The 23,619-nt window shown below is 36.2% G+C and overlaps 1 protein-coding gene and 1 pseudogene across 1 annotated transcript; both read right to left on the bottom strand.

Moving 5' to 3' along the window:
• Positions 1 to 4,562: 4,562 nt before the first annotated feature.
• Positions 4,563 to 11,568, bottom strand: LOC113352111 (annotated as a pseudogene).
• Positions 11,569 to 11,927: 359 nt separating this feature from the next.
• LOC113349321 (clathrin interactor EPSIN 1-like) lies at positions 11,928 to 16,682 on the bottom strand. The gene is made up of 12 exons (XM_026593276.1): positions 16,504 to 16,682; positions 16,357 to 16,399; positions 16,216 to 16,267; positions 15,425 to 15,504; positions 15,258 to 15,336; positions 15,043 to 15,126; positions 14,800 to 14,945; positions 14,302 to 14,559; positions 13,966 to 14,108; positions 13,455 to 13,654; positions 12,897 to 13,281; positions 11,928 to 12,506 (listed from the first exon to the last, which is right to left on the bottom strand). The coding sequence occupies exons 2-12, from the start codon at positions 16,395 to 16,397 to the stop codon at positions 12,235 to 12,237; spliced, it is 1,740 nt and encodes a 579-aa protein (XP_026449061.1). The 5' UTR covers positions 16,398 to 16,399; positions 16,504 to 16,682; the 3' UTR covers positions 11,928 to 12,234.
• Between the last annotated feature and the right edge of the window lie 6,937 nt (positions 16,683 to 23,619).

The following is a 23,619-nucleotide window of genomic DNA, read 5'->3' as shown; positions in this document are numbered from 1 at the left end:
GCTAATTAAAGAGAAACAGTACGTCTCTGTAGTATAAGGTAGGTTAATGTAAAAGTTATTAAATAATGCTCCCTCTGTCCTATTTAAGACGAAGGTTTAGTTTTTTTTCCTTATAATTCTATAATACCTTCAAAAGCATCACTGACTTGTAATATATGTGTTGTGCTTATGACTGACATGTCCAAAAGTATCATGTTAGAGTAGATGTAAATTTAAATAAAAACAAGAAGGTTTGTCTTAAATGTTTAGTTGTCTAGCCAAGATTTTAAGTCGCATTTTGGGATTCGATTCTGCTCCAGTAGGCTTATTATAAGGGATTCTTCTAGGCTTATCATAAGGGCTTCTTCTAGATTTATTATGTTGGTTGAAAATAATTGCCGGAAATAGTGGGCATCTAAAATTCATGCCTTGTTTGATGCAGATCAATATGGAAGTTTATTATCATTTGTTTTTATATTAAATTAAAATTTTAGTACCTGTTAAATGTTGTGAAGGCCTTGTTCATCCATCTGCTCTAAAATAACTTGCTGCATCTCTTCATTTACTACCTACACTCGCACAAAATAAAATGTGTACACATTAACTTTTCCTCTGTTAAATCATCTTATAAGGTTGTTACTGATGTTGTGTATGGACATGTGCAAAAAAAAAATTCATGGAAATCCTTTTGGAAAGTAGGCATACCTCGAATACTTTCTTTGCAAGTGTGTAACAGACTTGTTAATTTGTTACAATGTGACTAGAGGTATTTGGATGAAATTAGATGCTAATATTGCAGGAATGCTAAATGAGATTCATCTGAAAGATTAGACTGCTACTTGGTTCAATGATAATGGGCCTAACATAACAAGTCCAAATGAGATGAAAAATATCCATGTCATCTGTAAAAAAAAAAAAGGACAAGTAAAAAAGTAACTACTAGAGTGGATATCATGGTAATCCATCAAAAGAGAAAATTTATAATCGCAGTAATAATCGAAATAGAAAATTCATTTAAGTTATAAATAAAAAAGGAAAGGGGGTAAATGTAGAATCAGGGAGGGGGTTATGGTTATTGGTTGCATTAACATGTGTTAATAAGTTGGAGCCATTAAGCCATTCATGTAGAGATACGGAGAAGGAAGGAAGAAGAAGTAAATATTGGTTTTATACGTAAGAAATGGTTGGGGAGGGACTATGTCCGAAAATGAGTAGTAGCGGCAAACAATCATTCGACATAATGGTTTTTTCTAATTTCCTGAGAATGAGCAAGTGATTTGTTAAGGCCAAGTCCTATGGTATTCTAATCTAGCATATAGATTGGAAGTTAGGACAATCTCTTAAGTCTCATGGTAGTGCTAATTTAGCATCTAGATGCGCTGAACGGAACAACACATCTAGATTGAAAAGTGAAAAGTAGGCGTGCTGAATGGAATAATGAAAAGTAGAATTTGGTTGCGCTGAACCATTCCATGAAGTTGCGCTGAATGGAACAGCGCAGCCATCTCAGCCGTCTACGTTAAATCATTCAGCGAAAAGTTGCTTTTAGCTACGCTGAATCATTCAGCGAAACTATCTCGCTACTAGTTTACTTGAGAGATATATCTATAGAGAGAAGTAGCGTTAAAAAATAGACAACACTTTTTTTTTCTGCAACGCTTTTTGGCTAATCTAGCAACCAAATGTAGCCCATATGACTTAGTCAAAAGTTTTTATCCATTTCTCTTATGAGATTTTACTGCAGCTTAATCAATTTAGGTAAATCAGCAGTCTATTCTAGACCGAACAAACGAAACTAACATCATAGAGGTATCCTGTGTTTCCTCCCTTCTAAAGGTCGCAAATTTGCATTACGTTCCCTAGAAAAATCTGAATATCGATACTTCCCCTCGTTACTTTTCCATCTAATTCCAGTTAGCTGACTCAGCAGCGGTGTGCCAGTGAAGTGCGAGTGAAAAATGTAAAAATACTTTGTGAATTTCACAAACTACCCTTATCTTCTTCGTTAATAATTACAATATATGAACATAGGGGTATTTTAGATAGTTCGTTAAAAAATATTTTTGTCTTTTCCATGTATGCATTGTGGATCAAAAATTATTTGTTTAAATTCTCAGATGAAAAATACTACCTCTGTTACTATCACTTTTTCATTTAGCCTAAAAATATGTCAAATTGGAAAAGTTATAGTTTCTCTCTTCCGGGAACCGAGGGAGTATAAAAAATAAAACACTAGTATCACACAAGAGGTGTGGGGATTAGGTTTCCCAGTTGCTAGAGTTATCCCTTATATAGTCTTCAAATCAGGGTTTGCAATCAATGTTACCTTGGTTCCCGGACTTCACCTGTTAAACGAGTACGCATACGAGTATGCATACTAAGTTCCCGGACTTGGAATATATCTGCAACAGTTAGCATACAAGTAAGCATAATGTGCTATATCCAATCAATGGTTAATCGTTCTAAACTCCCATTTCAATCATTGAAACATTCTTAGAAGACGGGAATAGCTGTCTCACACAAACTATTAGCTTCAAAGCAATTTTCAAGTGATCAATTGATCAATACGAAACACTTCGAGTCTACATCAAATGACTGTCTCACACAAATCATGTAAGATGTTACCAGGCGATTTTCACATGATCATATTTTGACTTTGGTCAATAATAAAAGATGAACTTGGTTAAAGCGAAAGCTTACCAACACATATTTCGAGAAATATGTAAGCGAGTTAAACTCAGCTCAAAATATCAAATGTGTATAAAGTAAAGTCTATATAGCTATACGACTTTTGTGTCAATAGGAGATAGAATAGAAATAGACTTATGAGTGATAGATGAGTTTAAGTCTCGACATACCTTTTGTTGATGAAGTTCCACAAGATACCCCTAGTAGTTCTTCGTCTTCAATCGATGAACGCCGTGAAGTCTAAAACTCAACTACACATTCTATCCTAATCCGAGACATAGTTATAAGTAGACTAGAAATCAAGACTTATAGTTTTGATAGCTAAACTTGACAAACAAGCTTGAGATAGAAACAGTTGCGAGTTCGACCGAGCAGCGCTCTAACAATTCCGTAATAACTTCTTCTGTTAATCAGTTAGGTTATTGTGAGGTGACTAATATTTCTAGGCTGCTCTTCGGGAGTATAAGACCGGATTATTAGTTGGTTCCTTTTCACCTTGATCTTTGTATCAAAACACGGAACAAAAAGAATAAAGGATAGACATATCTGTGGGAGACAAATTTGTTTATAAGTCTTCGACTTTGGGTTGTAACAACTCTTAGTTGTGGGTGAAATCATCTAAGGGAATCAAGTGCACAGAATCCGGCGTGGTTCTAGAGGCATAAGGAACGCGACTGTACCTTAATCGGTGTGAGACTTGGTTAGGGATGAACTACATTCCAGTCTGAAGTTAACTTGTAGTAGGCTAGAGTTTGTAACGGCTTAATACAGTGTGGTGTTCAAAAAAATCAAGTTAATTTGTAGTAGGCATGAACATCCACTGATTCTTGGTTAATTTTTTTTCTTCATGTTTTCATGATGAATTAACATTAGTTGATTTCTAGGTTAACTTGATTAAATATCTATTAATCTCCTGAATTAACAGTAATTAATCGGGGATAATTTAACAATTAGGTAAATTTATTGGCTAAGGGATTTTTTAGAACCAATCAGTGGACGTGGAACATCAGTAAATTCTGATTCCAACTTTGGGAAAAAATCCAAAGTTTATGTTAGTTTTTTCCAACTACAATCGGATTACAAATCTCTTTTTTTTTTTTTTTTTTGAAGAGTGATTACAAAAATATGTGTATACACTGATTCTAGGAAACTTCCAGTGTAGTAAATTGTTTACGTCGATTTCTGGTGTTTTTCATGAATGAAGAACAACAACTCAGAACTGGTGTATGAGTGCATGGACATCCACCGATTCTAGGTATCAATCTTTTTCTTAATGTTTTCGTGATGAATAACCATTAGTTGATTTCTAGGTTAACTTGATTAAATATCTATTAATTTCCGAATTAATACTAACTGATCATGAAAAGTTTAACAATTAGGTAAAATAATTGGCAAAGATGTTTTTCATTTTGCTTCAAAATATATATATTTTTTGTCTTCTGATGATAGGCCCCAAACTAGCAAGGGTATATAAAGCGGATCTAAAGTTTATTTATCCATAAAATAGCATGCTAAGTTATATTATTATAAAGTTAAGAGTGTGTTTCCAACTTATGAAGGGTGACCAGAAGATATGTATCTATTAGCGGTAGACTCCCTTCACCATATTAAAAGATTCTCTACCATTAAAAATATATGGATATAGAAATGGAAGGAAACTTCCGGCTCAAAATAATAGACTGGTTTCATGTACAAATTACACATGAAACAAGCTTATTATTTTGAAACGGAGGTAGTAGCATGCAGTAAGTGTAAGCATAAACTGGTTCTAATGTTTTATCTAAAGATTGTAAACAATGTCGAATTGAGCATAAAACTTGTTAGATACTGTTTTTCTAACAATTCAAACTTTAAAAAAAAAATACTATTAGACTCTTCTAATAAAATTACACTGATGAATAAATCCGAAAAATAATTATTTTTCAACTAAAAATGATTAAAGTAATACATATAATAATAACAAAACATTCTTCCATAAATCAATCTCCCTTCATCACAACCCAATTTTCTCCTGGACTTTCTGGACTTGGTTCAAAAAGATCCATGTCATCTGTAGTACAAAAATAAGATATGTTAAGAAATATACTGGGTCTGCGTTCAAACTAAAACTAATTGACAGATACAACAAAAGTGGTATATCATGAGTAATTGTATGTATGAGAGTGGAGATTTAAGGAAACGTGGTCTATAATCCAAGCAGTTACAAAGAGTGGAGATAATAGAAATACACAAGTAATGATCAAAGCTGAAAAAATATTACAAAATATAGCTATTAGAGTTTTACCATGACATGAGGAGCAATTCGAATGCAATAAACAGGAAATCCCGAGTAGAGTTTGAATGGACCCCCAGCTTTTAAAGTCTTTACGACACAATCAAGAGAACCACTATAAGGATAGTTTCCATGTGCATCTGGTTGCATTTTTTGTATCTGGGTCTTCACATAATCGAAAGGAAGACTACAAGCAGCTGCAAAGAATCCAGAAACCGCACTTGCTCCTGCAGGGAGAAGAGGGATTTCTTATATTAAAAGTTCCTCTTTGAAATAGAAATTTGCACAGATAATCAAGGGAAATAACTTGCGAGTTACTGTGCAGTCGGTAGGAAACTCTATCGTCATTCAAGTTTTCAATCCTAACATCTATATATGTTATTACGCTTGCTTGCCCCACCATCTTGTGAACACAGGGTCCATACAGATCTATCCAAGTCAAAGGGAATGTGCAGTCATCAAGGAAAAAAACAAGGATGATTGATCTCACCAACTACAGTGCTAGCTTCAGATAAACCAATTGTGTCCCTGAATAGTTCTACACTTTGATCATACGAAGCAAGCATGCCCATGTTCAAAGCCATTGCTCTGACAACAGTAGGACCAGCTCCTTTCCATAGTGCAAGAACTCCTTCATCAGCAACGATGCGAGTAAGTGCATGGAATGCATTTTTATAGTTCCGACGTTGTGCTTGTGGTAATGTATAATCAGCTTGCACACGGATAAGTGCCAAATCCGCAGGACTACCAACAGAGGCACCAATAGCTCCAGCAGTCAAACCACAAAGAGCTTTTTAATAGAGAGGAAGTGGCTTCCCATCATTTGCTTCGATTGCTTTGTTTGTTAAAATCCTGATCATTAAACATTTATATTAAATTCATTTCCATAGAAGATTGATAGCTATAATACCGGAAACACAACATAAGAGTGAACAAAAAGAAACTCATCAGATAGCAAGAAGTAGCTACGTCCATATTAACAAAGTAAAAAATAGCAGATTAACGACTAATCATTTCAGTAGCGCTAGTAATTTAGATTCACCCAGAGTACCAAATACTTTATTACCCAACCTAGAAGATGAAATTGAGCTTATTCTAGAAAGAATATTTGGCTAGGCCTCATCCAGCAGCAGATGCTATTGAACAATAGCAGATTAAGAGCATCTGGATTCTTGGTATGAACTATTGCAATATATATTTAGGAAGCTAAAGCCCGTCTTTTTGTTTTCCATTGTGAGCAGGAAGTGAGTGCGCACTTTATCCGCAGTCTTTGTGAAGTTGCAACTTGCAAATAACAAACTTCGGACTCAAAGTAGAGAAAGTTAAATGCAGCGGAACTTTAACTGTGGATTATGAGGGAGATTAACATGCAACTGGTGACACAATACGAATAAACATAAGAAACAAAAACTAAACAGAGAATTTCCCATATAATTAAGCATAACTAGTATTATGAGAAGAACATACAGGGTAGTTGCACGTAAGCAACACGAAAACATGTATTAAGAGACATGACTGGTGACCGAATTACACTTTCAGAAATCACTCTAATAGGGACCACTGCAAATGGTTTCCCGAGAACATGTATTAAGAGATATGACTGGTGACCGAATTACACTTTCAGAAATCACTCTAATAGGGACCATTACAAATGGTTTCCCTGGTAGTTCAAAGCTCCCTCTATGTAACCACAAAATTTAAAAAGATAAAGAACTCACTTAAAAGAGCCAAGTCGTGCAGTCGTGCATGTAGCCTGGCGAAGTAGCCCTGCTGATAAACTCTGTCACACATATAATTGTTGTGAATAAGTCTAACTTTCCTGGTACACATGTAATCACTAAAGAGCTGGTACAATGTAACATTCTAACAAATGGAGAAAACAAAAAACTGCGCGACAGGAACATCACTCACTTTAACTTCTTAAATGAATCTCTGAAACTAGAGAAACCATGAATACCAATAAAGTAATGATACTGACAAATAGACTAAACTAAATGATATACAGAAGAAATACTGATACAGTCGTACAATTTGAGATTAGAATATCCGGTTATCGTGAACTTACAAACTTGCTCTTCTTGTTTTGTATTTATAAACTTGCTCTTCTTGTTTCCCTATGCTTCTTACTCCTTCTGAAGGATTTCAGAGGCAAGTTAGTAAATTATAATTCACTTCAATTTTTTGCTGTTTGGCAACTGATTCTCAAAGGGATGCTTATAACAGCTAACGCTATGGGGCTCCATTTTCCCCAATGAATGTTCTTTTGACAATTGAATTCCACAACCATCGATACCAACAATAACATAATTCAACTTATTATTAACCCAAATAGTTCGAGAACTAATGAGCATTCTCAAGTCCAACTGGCTGGGTTCGGGTAGGGGCCTGGGTCCGGCTTTCGCGTATCAAAAAAAAAAAAAAAAAAAAAGAGCATTCTCAAGTCCAAGTAAGTTACTAGTTTATAATGTCCTACCATTTACAGTCAGAATCATGTTTGAACATATTGAAACTGTATCGTGCATTCTTCTAAGAATAACATCCAAATACCCAATCAGAACTACTAAAAGATTGCAGCACAAACCTTGTAAAAAGCTCCAAGCCCCTCTTCACGCAACAGGCTTCTTGCCACATGTATTCCTGATCCTGGTCCAAGCTGAATTCGAACCTGAAACAATCATAAAAACCACATTAGCCAACATTCATATATCCAATTCCTATCCTATGCATTGTGCACATGTTGACACCATTGTGTTGGGACCTTAGTCCCAGGGTCGGTACCCTAACACATTGCCTTTGTCATCTGAATTCGCTGATCCTAATCTAGCTTACAACAATTGGCGCACCAAAAAACAAAACAAACAATTTCAATGTCGGATTTTTAATGCTAAAACCCTCCAAAACCACCTCAAAATAAAATTCAACGAAAACCCATGTCCAGAAAATTCAACATAAACCCTTAATTCTGATGATTCTCAAAATATTTACCTTGATCATATCGACGGGTTGAATAACACAAGTAGCCAACATACCAGAAGCTCCGCCATTAATGAATGGTTTAACGTTTTGCCATATACCTACTGGTGGGTTTTGTGATCTCCCATTGCAATTTTAGAGAATTATATGGAGAGAATAAAGAGAAATTGTGAAGAAGAAGAAGAAAACGTAGAGAGAAGGAAAAAGAGGGTTCAAGGTTAACCCGCAAGGGTTTTCGCTGCAACCTGTTTGTTTGCTGACTCGAAATCCGAACAAGCAAGAAATAGAAGTGATAGTATGTATGTGTTGCCAAGTTATTTTGTGTACTTCGTTATCTCACCGTTGATTTTACCGCGCAACTCTTAAAGAGAAATCAAGGGTCCAAATTAATTATCCTTTTTTTAGAACGATTTTTTGGACACTAATCAAAAATGGTAGGGGTGTCCTAAAATATCTGCCCTATAATACTAAGTGATAAAATATCTACCTGTAATTATATGGGGTGTCCTAAAATGTTGAAATGACTAACCTACCTTTACCTTATATATATTTAACCACCTCCTCCCATCACCACCGCCGCTCACCACCACCTACCACCACCGACTACCACCTCGAACCACCACCACAGCCACCTCTACATATAACCTAATTTAAATCATTAAAAAAACAAAATCAAAATTATAACAAACCCATTAATTGTCATTCGTTTTTGGTTGAAAAAATGAGAAGTAATCATCAAAATGAGTTGAAAATGGAAGTTGCAGAGAGAAGTTCGGTTAGGAATTATCTAAAAAAATTTGTCGAACTAGTTGAACTCAACTTTAATGGAGGTTTTTCTTTCAGAGAAAAGCTCGGTTACGTCGCAATCTTTTTTTTTTCCTAGCCGAACTTTAGTTCGGTTACATCGCAATTTTTTTCTCCTAACCGAACTTTTCTCTGAAAGAAAAAACTCCATTAAAGCTGAGTTCGGCTACCTTGTTTTTAGAAACATTAGCCGAACTACACTTGCAGATGAGTTCGGCTACCTGTTCTTCAAATGTCGTAGCCGAACTTTGTTAACCAAACCAAAATCAATTTGTAAATTGTTCATTTTTAGGAATGTTTTAGAAAATTCAAGCACCAGTAACTAAATTTGAAGTATCCGTGAGTACCCAAAACATCATACTCTTGTTGTGACTCTTAAAGAAAAAGATCTAACTTTTTTTCTTCCAAAACCCTCATCTTCATTATCATCTTCATCTTCTTCTTCTCCCTCTCAATAATTCTTCTTTTGAAAAAAATCAAATTATTAATTTAATCTCACTAACCATTAATTAACTCACTAATCAATACACTAACTAATTCTACCAAGGACAAGTTTGGTATTAAAAAAATTAGTTAGGGGTTACTCAAAATTACTTCAAATATCCACCCAAAAAATGAAGAGTAGTCCCCCTCCATTTTTGAGTAGTGCCCAAAAAAATCATTCTTTTTTTAAGAAGACACATCTAGGGGTGTCAACGGGTCCGGGTCCTCCCGGGTATCACTAGACCCGGACCCTACTTATAATGGTCGGGTCCGGTTCCTAAACTTGTGGACCCAGAACCGGACCCGTTTAAATACCCGGGTACCCATTGGGTCTTAATAAAACTATTTAAAAGACCTCAAAACTTAATATATTTCTCTTTTTTGCTTGGATTTAAGTAATTTTTATAAAAATTTATTATTATTTCTTATTAATGTACTAAATAAAGGTTAAATGTAAGAGAAAAAATTTAAATGAGTAAAATATCAAAGCTAAAACTAGCAAAAATACTTGCAATTTTGCTAAAAACATGAATAAAAGAATGAATAAACGGGTACCCGATACCCGCGGGTACCCAACGGGTATTACCCGTCTGGACCCGTTTAAATTCGGGTCCAATCGGGTAATTACCTGCCGGGTCCTAAGTAGCTAATGGGTCCAACTTTAGGACCCGGAACCGGACCCAAATATACCGGGTCCGGTTCCGGGTCCGGGTAATGGGTACCCATTGACAGCCTTAGGCACATCTGAGTAGGGGTGAGCAAAAAGTCCGTAACCGCGGATTTCACCCGTATCCGTCCGTCAAATTACGGGTGAAACCCAATCAGCAAGATCTATGGGTCGGACACGGTTGAATTTTCCAAATCCGCACTTTTAGCGGTTTGGTTGCGGTTGGACTTTGAAATCCACGGATTCACCCGCACCGTAGATGTATTAAGAATAATATTTTTATGCTATTACACAGGTACATTCATACCTGGGGCTGGGGAGTCTCTATCAGAGAAACTTTGAGAAGAATTTCAACTTCACTCTTGATGAAACTCGTAACTTCAAAATTTTCTCGACCTCAACTTCTTTGGCTTCATATTATTCCTCTTCATCATCACTGGCCACTGCCTTATCCAATTCATGCATTTGTTACGTACCATTTTTGCAGCTTTCTTCCTATCATTCTCGCTCAATTGAGCACTGACATCTTGGTCCTCAATCTCTTCTTGTTGTATTTCTTAGGCGTGTGATCCCTTGCGTACATGTACAGTGTACAGTAACTTTCCATTGAAAGACCTGATGTTGAACCCATTTTCCATTTCATGAACGGAAGTAACAGCAGTTGCAACGTATCTGCACATATGCCACAATCCAACAAGAGGAAACTACATTTCTCATGCGATATATGTACCACAATCCAACATATTTTTGTTTGTTTTACTTTTTTTTTTTTTTTACTAAAATCCGTGGTTAATCCGCATCCGATCTGTATCACCCGCTGATCCGCGGGTGATTGGACCGGACACGGTTGAATTTTCAAATCCGCAACTTTGACGGATTGGACACGGATGACCCCTAATCCGCGTCCGTCAGTTCGTTGCACACCCCTACATCTGAGCCCAGTTGGTCCCCAGGCCTAAATTTTGGGCTTCCAAGATGGGGAAGCCCATTGAAGGTGTAAATGAAAAATAAAATGAAAACACTTAAAATGGAGACTTTAATTAATGCAATGATATTTCCATACTCATTTTCACATAAGAATATGTAATACAAGAACCGATAATGCAACGATTCCGACACGAACACAATCACCGGCGTGCACCGCAGCACTGGACAGCTTCAAATCGTTGTTGGAAGACATCGTTCCATGATCGTTGATAGTAACGTTAGTTCCTACTCTCAAATCACGTCTTTTTGACTTCCAAATTCCATTCGAATACCGAGTTTTTGAATCTAATTCGATTCGGAACATAGCCATCCTCCCGCTAGAAACCTCTGTTCTAGCTTCTTCCCAAGGTACCCCAAGAGCCTTAATTGTCCCTGACCGATGAGTTGACCAAGCAAACCGATGATGAAACCCGGGTATAGTAAAGTTTCCTATTGGTAGCCTTGAGTTACTATTGCTAAAATAATAAACAGCTAAATTTATATCATCATAGTAAACAGTTTGTTGCTGCTCGGCTCCGTAACTTATAAGGTTCCAGAAACTGAGCTCCACGGAAATAGTCGTGGCGTTGTCGGTAACTTGAGATGCATTTGACGCCTTTCCATCGAGGCCAGGAACATCAAACTTTTTGAGATAGATATTTGGGGGAGAAATGCAGCTGATGGAACCGATCAAACTTAGTGTGATCAAAATTGCTAGGAACATCTTGAAACACATAAGTCTAATAAGAAGAGTATTCTCAACTCTCAGGAGTTTGGTTTTTCTTTGCTTGATAATTTTGTGAGCAAAAATGAAATGCTTCTTTTATAAGTGTTCACTTGAAGGGGCAGAGAACATTTGTGATATTATTTCCCAGGTGGGCTAGTACTACAAGACAAGTCGATGCTAGTAAATGTGGGCAATTTTCTTAATAATTAGGGAAAAAATATGCATCATATGGGATTAGAATATATTCGCTGTAGGAGTGGTTAAAACAATTTTAAATCGTTTTATTGTACGACAAAACAAATACTATAAGTTATTTTTAAAAGAGTTGGTACTAGCACGCCATTTCTTCATATTCATTGCAAGATAGATCGAAAGGGTGTATTGTGTTTATCAAAAAAATTATTTCTTGTTGATTCCTCGAATATCTCAAGCAAATCACTTACAAATTACAATTGATGGATACACGATTCCTCGAAGTTCGGGTTTACTCTTATGGTTTTACATACTAATAATTTGACCAACAAATCTTATACATGGCTTTAAATGGATATATCTCCTTCCAGAGTAAATAGTTTGATGTATCACTAAAACGAAATTGAAGCACACCAAAAGAAAGTGATTTCTTGGGGAAGCAAAAAAAAAAGAATTATAAGGTGAAAAGAAAAAGAAAACAACTTATTTCTTGAAGCTACCGTATGTTTGGGGTTGGCTTAGGCTTGAGAAGAAGTCATCGTCGTTGACGCTTCCAGTTCCTGTGGAAGTAAACCCGGACATACCAGAGCCTGAACTTGACGTGCCATAACCTGAGCCAGGCATACCATAACCAGATCCAGCGCCCATTGCTCTTCCCATGTAATGTGAAGTTTGAGCTCCTTTGGTCTCATCTGACATGTCACCAAGTCCACCAACAATTCCAATATCTGCTAGATTTGTCTTTGCCGGAGTAGCTACAGGTGCGTCATGGCAATCAAACAAAAAAACGAGTCAATGTAATCCTAACACCAGAAACACAAAGGAAGAGGTCTTAGCTAGACAGATGGTCAGGAAAATTTAGTTTATATAATCAAAGAACCGTGTGTTGGATTGTTTCCCTCCCCATGTATAGAATTTTCTAATTTTAGATGCAAGTTGAGCAAACAAAAATCATGTTACTACTTAGACCAAACCAACAACTTTGTCCAAAACATTGACGGTGACTAAGATCCCAAACCCAGGTGAAATTTCATTTGTTTAATCCACTAACTGCATTGTATATGTGGAACTGGTTCTTGAGCTATTTGTTAGCTGAGACATGTGAGAAACTGGATACCAAATACGAATGGAGAACAAAAACTTACGAGCTGTGATGTTGAGATCGATGAGACCACGACTCAATGAATCTGCCCAAATTCCAGACTTGACCTGAAACGAATTCTTCTTCGGTAGCTTAGATTCGGCTGAAGGACTCTGACTGTTAAGGATGCTATCAGTGGTGGAGTTATTTGCTGTTTGTGAAGGCGCTTGCTGATTGGTATTGGAAGTAAAATCCCCAAAGATGTCACCTCCATCAAAATTATTAACTGGTATTGCAGCAAAAGGATCGACAGTACTGGAACTCATTGGCTCAGATTTTGCAGGATTGTTGTCTGTGGGTGGGACTGGATCAGGAGCAGCGAAAAAATCCATTGGAGGAGCAAGAGATGAAGGAACAGAAGGTGCAGCTGCAAAGAGATCAACATTGGTCTGCATATATTAACAGAAATAAATACTAAAATCAGAAAAACAGCAATCATAACACTTGGATGGAAAATAAAATTTTAACTTTCTTCCAGCATGGCAATTCAGCATATGTTTTCGAATCAGAGTCAGAAATGAAAATATACTGCAGCTCTGGAGGACAAGAGAGGAATTTCAACCTGAGCCGGAAAATCTGCTCCAGCTTCTAACTTGGGAGGGGCTGAAACAAAATCTGCATCTTCAAACAGATCAGCGTCAGCTGCAGAATTCCTATTTGTGGCATTGGACTCTGCTGTAGTAGGTATTGGATCACTCATGAAGTCACCAAACAAATCCACTTCGGTAACAGTTGCAGGTGCAGGCTGTGTAGCTGCTGATCCTGCAACAAGTCACATGGTAATATTTTTAACAAAAACACATAAATGATTTTATAAGAACAAGTTGTAAACTGCTACAGTAACAATTACATGCATTCATCCTCAAAATACTAAACTAGGTGCCTATACACCAAGTAAGTTGTAAGACGCTGTTAAAATTAGTGCATAAGAACTCATTGTGAGTGTTTTGATATAGCAGAAGTTCTTCAAGATGATACCATCATCCTTGAACAACTATCACCTAACATGCTGATACCAAATATAACAATAGCAGTACAGCTTGTTTATTGCAGAACATTGTCAATCGGCATACCAGCTGTGGAAGTTCCTCGAGGATCGAAATCATCAAAATCATCTTCAGCGTTGTTTGGTGTGGCTGAGCTTTGGGAAGGAACGGCACCATAATTATCATCAGATTGATTTGACTTTGACGATGACGACAAAGCAGTTTTGTCCCTACAAAATAAAAAATCTGAGTTGGCAAACTACTCGAGATTCCCATAAAAATATTATCCTCCAAACCTAGTAAGTGACGTGGTCCTAAATAATAGTTAGTAATTATTTGGAATTCGCGTGCCATTTACAAACCCCTGTTAACTGTCTTGAAACTGTAGCATCTAGTGAAGATATCAAATACAAGTGCACAAACCTTCCCTGGCGTATGGATCCCTTTTTCGAGTTTTTTCCTTCACCATCACCAGAAACTCCTCTACGTGACTTTTCACGACTACTTTTGCTAGATTCTTCTCCTCCGAGACGGTCCCTGTCTCTGTAACTATCCTTAAACATCTCCCCATCTCTTTTATTACCAAAGCCTCCATATCGGTCACTTTGCTGGAAGCTGCTGCCACCATATCCTGCCGAACTTGATTTATATGTCATTCCAGATGAAGAAAGGCCAACGTACCTAGATAACATCACAACAGCATACGTTTTAATCACCAAATTCTAATACAACAAGGTGATGGGACACACATGCTGTATGTTCTCTTACGGACACAACAAATATGGTTGTGCATATTCAACTTCACAAGGTTAAATAAAAAATATTGAAAAGAGTGGGACAAGCGAGCCACTTTAGAGCCATATTGAAGCCATTTTTAGATACTAAGGATAGCAATACAGACAAATAAAGAAAAAAGCTTACTTATCACGGTTTGCAGCAGCTTTATTTCTAACTTCTTGTATTTTGTTATTATCATGTAAAAGAGCCGTAAGAGTTTCCACCTTTTTTCTCACATTGATACCCACGTCCTTTCCATTAGGCTCGACAAATTCGAAATCTGATAGTGACTAGACCAATACAACTAAGTTTAGGAGATTGAAGACTGATGATCAATTACAATGGCAATACTTCGAAAATGATAAAGGGTGAAAGAAGAGGTTATACTGATATTGCAAAAGTATGTCCTATGATGTCATCAAGTGCACGTTCAGACCCATTCGCCACTAAATACTCGATAACAGTCAGTGCCTGGTAAGAGACAATGGTTTTTCAAAGAAAAATAAGAAACTCGAGGATACATAATTTAGGGATAGACAGGACTAGATAGAGAACTGAATTTTCAGAGATGACTTGTGAAGTAATACACACATATACAGCACCTTATAAACATAGCGCCAGTTTCCGTTCCTATCTGACAATCTTGACCAAAGCACATTCATAACCATCTGGCACTCAGTACTGTGTGATGATAGAGCACGATTAAGTTAAACAATTAGCAATATGACGAGTATTTTGAATAGAAAATATGAGTTATCTTATAACTTACATCTTTTTAGTTGCTTGTGCTATCTCGGTCAGATCAGTTCCATGAGGACCCCAAGGTTCATCACTTGTTGCATCCAAAACCTTGATGCGTGAAGTGGAAACCATAACAAATCAGAAAAGATGCAACTATAAGGAAAATACAGTAATAAAGATAACTAGCGACGCAATGTAATGCGGCTCATTGATATTTCCAGGAAAACAACCACAACAGCAAAGTAAAAAATTTGCCATGAGTTCCAATAAAAGTTTGTTTTGCGACGTCCTATGTTTGTTTGATATCCTAACAGGATTATTTATCCTCCATTATAAGCTTTCAGTGTTATATGTTAGATAAGAGCAGTTACAAAAGATTGTAAGAATTATAGTTATCCACGTCGAAATTATTGAGAACATACATCTTAGTTTACATATGCTTTTGAGTTAGGTTTCCTTACTCTCAATGATCAAAAGCAAATAACCATAATCAAATTCTAGCTGAAAGGTTAATTTTATATTACACATATGTATATAAAAATGAAACTGAGGAGCAAAACCATTATATACACAATGCAACCTTACATCCTACTGGGTGGGGTGACATGATCCTCATACGAACTCTAGTTTAACAACTAAACGTTTTTCCACAGCACCAGGAGATCAAATACTAGTCATTGGTTCACGTTTACAGATTGAAACAAACCGAAAAACACCGCCAAAAGGGACAATTTGTGGTTTGAGTGATTGGTTATATGACTATATTATCAATGATGATAAAACTCAGTTAAGAAATTAGGGCACAGCTAATACTCATACCTTTTGTTCCATTTCAGGAACTTTAAGAACTTTGATATTAACCTCTCTCTTTCTGTGGCAAAAAAAAAAAAAAAATCAAATAATTAAACACAGATCGCATTTAGAAGACAAATAAAACTCAAATTGATCAGAGAAACTTACATTTCTCGAACTGCTTGATCAAGAACTTTCATGAAATCCATGGCTGGAAACAAAATTGAGGAAATGTGAGTGACTGAGTGATTGATATACAAGTGAGGAATATTTAGAGATCTAGAGAAATTATTTTTGAGTGATGAAATTGGTTACCTTTATAGTATAGATCTGGTGGAATTGATATAAGCTGGATCTTCAAATTTGTGGAAAGAGAATGAAAAAAAATAAAAAAGGAAAAATGGAATTTGGGCCTTTTTGCGGAAAGAGTTGTGTTATCTGGAATTACACTTTTCGTTTCTTAAAGCTAAAATAATGTGACTAACGATTTTATCTTCGAGACAACTATAAAGTGACATTTTGAGATTTGGTTGACATCCTTCGAATTTAAGTTTTGACAATTTTGATTTTTAGTGTGTAGATCGTTGGGCCAATGTAGTCCATCTCGGCCATGATTCTCGGTTCCGGTTCCGGACCATGGTCGAGAGATTCAAGATGAGTTTCGCATCGAGACGAAATTTGACCCACAGACTCATCGAGACCGCCAAGATTTAGCCGAAACAGGTATACCATGTGGAAATTTAGTAACAAAAATCAAATCCAATTTTTAGAATCTCGAAAAAAATTATTGTTCTTCGAAATCGAAATTATTGCAGAGTGCAAAATGTGCAAAGTGGTTGACATATATATTACGCGCATAAAATTTGAAATAAAGACTTCAAAATTTCACCAAGAATCACCCAGAGATAAAGTTAACCCAATTCCGACCAACATGACAACGACATTCGAGTTTGACTACACTACTCTAGATGACAAATTTTGGATCATGCGACAGATTTGTAATCACGAAAGCAATTTGCAGCATTATCAAAATTCTTTAGGTCAAGATACAAATTTCGAATCAGTTATCGAATATGGATCATCGGAAAATTTTGGATCTCTTGCGAATTTTAAGTCATCTTGGTAGAGTTTTGGGTTAAAAGCTTGCGCGGACAAAATCTAATTCATAACCGGTTTAAAAGACAAAACCTTTGGTCATTTAGTCGCTTAACAAATTTTCGGAGAAAAACATATCAGGTTTGTAATAGCGAATTCAAGGTCATGAAACAAATTCCATATCACAATGTTAATGGATCATATTGTTAATCACAATGGAAAATTTGGAAAATTTGTAGGTTGTTCTACGGATGTTGAATTGCAATGCAATTTTTTGAGTCACTGTTATAGCATTGCTCGGTCGAACTCACAAGTGTTGCTATCAAGCTTGTTGTCAAATTTAGATGTCAAAACTATATCTTGATTTCTAGTCTACAATTAGTTAAGTCTCGGACAAGGATAGAAGTGTAGTTGAGATCACGGCAGTCATCAGTGCGTTCTACCGTTTAAAGGCGAAGATCAACCGAACCCTTTGGAAAACTTCTTCAACAAAAGGTAAGTGAAGACTGAACCACCTATTTCTCAAGTTATATTCATCTTTCTATCCATGAGACATTGTCGCATAACTAATTAGACTACTGTAAGCATTTCAAGAATTTCGAGTCAAGTTTATCTTGGTAATTAGTTCTCGAAATATATATGAATAAGGTTAATGAACATTTGTTCATACTTGATGAATTTTGGTTAACAACAATTTATTGTCCGTAATCTAAATTGTGATTCAAGATTATCATTTGAAAGTAACCTGGAACAGTGATATGTGTCATTGATGTTATTTGGAATGGTTCGAATTGATCTAAAAAGAAATATAAAACTATTGTAAATATGCATACCAGTTTCACAAACTAGGAAAACTGTTATAGGTCCAGAGCCGTAGTAAATGTACCCAGTACACGTACCGGCGTAGCTATAGTCGGTAGAGACTTAGAGGTATGCATACCCGGTATACATACCACAAAAAAGTCTGTGAACTCGTGAACCTGGAATGGTATACATACCTAGTATGCATACTGAAAAATAACTATTGGTCCTGAAACCGGGTGGTACCCATACCCGGTACGCAAACCGAAATAGTTTTGTATGTTCCGGAACTTATATTTGTCTTAAGGGTACACATACCCGGTACATGTACCATGAAAAATATAGTCACGAACTAGGTTGAAGTACACATACCTGGTACACGTACTTACCCTGTTGAATATTTTCAGATGCACATAAAATTATTTATGTGAGATAATTAGCATCTGAATAAATATCTAAGAACAATATATAGACATGATTGATCACATTATAATCTATGGTTGTGATCCAAACTTAAAGACTTAGGTGTTTATGAAAATGATTAAGCTTATAGTTCAATCGGCTAGTTTCGGCTAACCATTTATGAAAATTGTCTTTGTACACAGTTCGGTTACGGTTCATCCTAAACAGAGTGTATATCTTGATATGTCAATCACATTTCAAAGATTCATCTAATGATGGATATTGATTGCTTGGTTCCAAAGCCATCATAGCTTAAACCTAAAGAAACATATGCTTTAAAAGTCTATAAAATGGGAACCTCAAGCAACTGGGATCTTTGAATCCCGATACTACTTTTTTGGTGTGTCCTAGTTGTAAACTAGAGTCATCGTATTCTTAAAACCCTTTTAGGTTTAGCGACTACAAATACTTCATAGGGATTCGTGAAACCAGGTTCAGTTATCCTTTGTCTTGATAGTTCGAGTATCCTGATCTTGATTCATTGTTGAGCTTTCTCCATCAATCAAGATAAATAGAAATCACAAAGTTCTCTTTGTCTCAGACTTTGTTGATTCCACAAGTTTAATATTCATAAGGCGAATGATAACCTAGGTTGTTTTTTAGAAAGCATAAGTCTGGATTTTGAGGTTAGCTAGACTTTGGCTATTGCTATCGATTTCCAGTCTCACCTTGATCTATGATCAACACGGAAATCACAAATATAGGCTTATATGTGGGAAAAAAATTGGTTTAAAGTCTTCAATTGAGTTGATGAAACATTTAGGATATAAAGGACATCAACTAAGGGAATCAATTGCGCGGAATCCTGATGGGATTCAAGAGGCGTAAGGAGTGTGACTGTAACTGAATTGTTGTGAGGTTTTAATTCTGTCTCAACTACATACCAGACCGGATTTAATTGGTGGTATGCTAGTATCTGTAGCAGCTTAATACAAATTGGTGTTCAATCTGGACTAGGTCCCAGGGGTTTTCTGTATTTTCGGTTTCCTCGTTAACACAATTTCTGGTGCCTGTGTTATTTATTTTTCGTATTATATTGTTTATCTTTATTATTAAAATATCACAGTTTGTACGTTAATCAATTAAATTAGATACATCCATTCCTTCCTTGTTTGTTGGATACAATTTGATTGATTCTTGAATATTGATCTTTTGAATGGTCCAAAAACTCTCACACTCAAATCAGGTTCACGGACTTGTCTCTGTAAATGTTCTCATTGTGGGAGAAAGAGATATTATTAGAGCATTGCTCGGTCGAACTCGCATGCGTTGCTATCTCAAGCATGTTTGTCAATGTTAGTGATCAAAACTATAAGTCTTGATTTCTAGCCTATATATCTAAAGGTCTCGTACTAGGATAGAAAGTTTAATTGAGCTCAAGACTCAATGGAAATCATCATACAAGACGAATGACTACTCAAGGAACTAGTGGATCTTCATCGACTAAAAGGTATGTGGAGACTTGAACTTATTTATCACTCAAAAGTCTATTTACTCTATCTCCTACTCTTGAGACAAAAGTCATTTTGATATAGACTTTCATTATACACATTTGCTATTTCGAGCCGAGTTTATCTCGTACATCTATTTCTCGAAATGTGTGTTGATAAGCTTTCGCTTTAGCCAAATTCATCTTTGCCTAGTGACGAAAGTCATGTAATGTTTTAATCACTTTGGAAATTGCTCTGACGAAAAATGGTATGTGAATAACGGCTATATAACGTTCTCTGAGAATGTTTCAAATGATTGAAATGAGAGTTTAGATTACATAACCATTGGTAGGATGTAAGCATTGTTGTGGAAACACATATATGTATAAGTCCTTGTTCCTTGAACAAAAGTTTGCGAACTTTGTTGATCAAGAGAAATGGAAGTGGCGTGATCCAAGTTCGCGAACTCAGTCCGCCAACTGGCGAAGTTCTCAAGCCCGAGAATTTCTGCTGGAGTTTGTGTGCTCCTTCCATGAGCTTAAGTCCGCGAACCCAGTCCGCGAACTTGAGTGGTTATATCTAAAATCGGTTGTTCTTGAACTCATGTTTAAATAAACTAAGGAATGCTTTTGCAAACCGTGGTTATAAAGTACATGAACCGATTCGAGTGAATCAAACCGTTTTTGCTTCGATTGTGTCTTGTGTAGTTATATAATATTTCCTTGCAATTGAACAACTCTCTAACTAGTTCATTTGAGTCATTTGGAAAAGTTATGGTGAAGAAGAATATGGTTGATATGAAAGTGATCATATGGCTAACCATTGGTTAACTATTGTTGAACCAACAAATGTTAATGTTTGGGTACGGTTCATAAACCCAAAACTGGACATTTCATTTGTTTGTAACAAGATAAGTTTTCGATCCAACGGTTGAGAAATATTAGCTTGAATCTAATCAGGTTCTCATCTAACGGTGAATATTGAATGCTTTGTTACCAAGATAACATTGATTGCAAACCCTTTGAAAGACTATATAAGGGAAAATTCTAGCAACTAGGAAACCTAATCCCCGCACATTCTGTGTGATACTAGTTGTGCTAAGCTAGAGTCGATTCTCCTTTAACCTTTGGTTTCTTCTTCTAAACCAGGTTAACGCCTTAAAGACTTTATTGGGATTGTGAAGCCAGACCGATACTACTTTTATCGTGGTTGTGTGATCTGATCTTGCTGTTTCTATCGTTACGAGTACAATTGAAATAATTGGCCTGAGATTTTATATCTCCGATAGGGAAGATAGAAAAGAAGTCACAAACATCTTCGTCTCATCGTTTGTGATTCCGCAATATCTTTTTTCGCTGCGTCGATTAAGATTATTGTGAGGTGATCAATAATACTAGGCTGTTCTTCGGGAATATAAGTCCGGGTTATTGATTGGTTCCTGTTCACCTTGATTTATCAAAAGACGAAACAAAAACTCGTAGGTATATTCGTGGGAGACGGATTTATTTATTATCGTAGACTTTTCTGTGTGATATAGATTTGTTTGTTAAAGTCTTCGACTTTGGGTCGTAACAACTCTTAGACGTGGGTGAGATCAGCTAAGGGAATCAAGTACGTATCATTCTGTTGGGATCATAGGTGTAGGAGCATAATTGTACCTTGAATCAGTGTGAGATTGATTGAGGTTCAACTACAGTCCAGACCGAAGTTAGTATGGAGTAGGCTAGTGTCTGTAGCGGATTAATACAGTGTGTGTTCAATCTGGACTAGGTCCCGGGGGTTTTCTGCATTTGCGGTTTCCTCGTTAACAAAATTCTTGTGTCTGTGTTATTTCTATTCCGCATTATATTTGTTTATATAATTGAAATATCACAGGTTGTGCGTTGATCAATCAATTAGAATATCCGATTGACACTTGGATATTGGTCTTTGGTACCATCCAGTTATCTCTCTTTGATAAAGACTCGCAAATTTATATTTGCTTGAGTAAAGATAAAATCGAAAGATTGAGATATAAACTCTTTGATATACTTTTCTCTCGATTGAGTCTGACTGTCCAGTTGATTCTCTAGAAATTATATTGGATTTTGTCCATACAGATTGCTAATCGAATTGTTGGGTGTGGTTGTTGTACCCCCGTTTTTGCAGATATAACTCTAAATATTATTCCTTGATTGAGATTCATTAAGTTGAAATCTCGGAATTGTATTTAAGTTTGTACATACAGGTTTCCTAAGAAAAATTTGGTGGTGTATTTTGGTGCCCCCTACGTTTTCAATTGGTATCCAAGCGGGCAAACACGTTTAAGACCTAATAAGTCTGTGTTTGAAGCAATATGACTATATGGACAAGAGTATTATAAAGACGAGGGTACCCAAATACACCACAATCTTTTATTTATCCACCTATAAGTCCTCTTACAGAAAGTGATCGTCTATGGAAAAAGCCGAGACAATACAACAAATCGGTATTCAAACTTTGTGTGATTGTTCATGAATACGAGATCGAGACAATACGACTATCAAAGTGTGATACTTGATAATAGGTTCGGACTTAACCAAACTCTATAAAATCACTATCAAGTATATCGAAGTTAACATTTGTGTAATTTAATTTAAATTATATAAACAAATATAATTGCGGAAAAGAAAAGTAAATCACACAGTAAGATTTTGTTAACGAGAAAATCTACAAATGCAGAAAAATCCCGGGACCAAGTCCAGAATTGAATACTCTCATAATTAAGCCGATATACAAAATCTAAACCAACTTCGTATAGTTGAGACCAAGCAACAACCCCTAGTTCACTTAGTTTCCTCAGTATCCCTGCGCTTCCGACTTCGATGAGTGCACGCACTGGAACAATTCCTTTGGATCGTATTCCAAACAGTAAAGGAACAATTAATCTGTTTGGTAATAACTCTTTCGATTCTTTCAAGACACAAATATCTCAAGTCATACACAAAGGATTTTCCGTTTAATCTAAAAAACTCATTTGCCTGGTTAGATCAATCTATCCAATAAATACAAAAGTAGTCAAGTTTAGATTCGCACTCAATCCAAATAAATCTCAAACAGATATATTGAGAATGCCAATCTCACGAAACTAATCAATCGAATAAATCTGATTCTAGTTGGATCCCAGCGATTAAGGTTTGTGCACACCAAAGATATGAGAACTAAATCTTCTTCGTCTTCAGATCTTCTTTGATCTTCAATAAGCACCTGCACAACACCACTTGAATCTCTTGTGATCAATCATACACAGAACGAATTCTGTTAACAATGGATTATCACAAGATGTCTTTAGATATACAAACAGTTTTAACGATCCCGTCGATACTTCGGTCTAGTTTGAGTGAATCTTATATCAGAAGAGAAGATTCTCAAGAATAAACAAACTAGGTGCAATCAAAATTTTAACAACCGTTAGTCAATCAAATCAATCGAAAACTAATAACACTGCAATTATCTAGTTTCCCACAAACGGTACTCGTAGAACTTGTTGATCCCACGAAAGTCTTTAAACGAGCGGTCGTAAGAGATTTCTCCTAATTAGGATACTTTCGTCTCCGATTAGACGGGTCCACCAGAAATAACAAGAATAAAGTTTGCCTGGATCTTAGGATAGTTTGCTAAAAAT

This window comes from Papaver somniferum, chromosome 2 (assembly GCF_003573695.1).
Source record: "Papaver somniferum cultivar HN1 chromosome 2, ASM357369v1, whole genome shotgun sequence".
NCBI classification, from domain to species: Eukaryota; Viridiplantae; Streptophyta; class Magnoliopsida; order Ranunculales; family Papaveraceae; genus Papaver; species Papaver somniferum.
This window is presented reverse-complemented; position numbering and strand designations above follow the sequence as displayed.

Coding starts and splice junctions, on each gene's coding strand:
- LOC113349321 (XM_026593276.1), bottom strand. CDS start 16,397: ATGGATTTCATGAAAGTTCTTGATCAAGCAGTTCGAGAAAT. Junction 15,337..15,424: donor GCACAAGCAACTAAAAAGAT/GTAAGTTATAAG, acceptor ATCATCACACAG/TACTGAGTGCCAGATGGTTA. Junction 12,507..12,896: donor CGATCTCAACATCACAGCTC/GTAAGTTTTTGT, acceptor ACGCACCTGTAG/CTACTCCGGCAAAGACAAAT.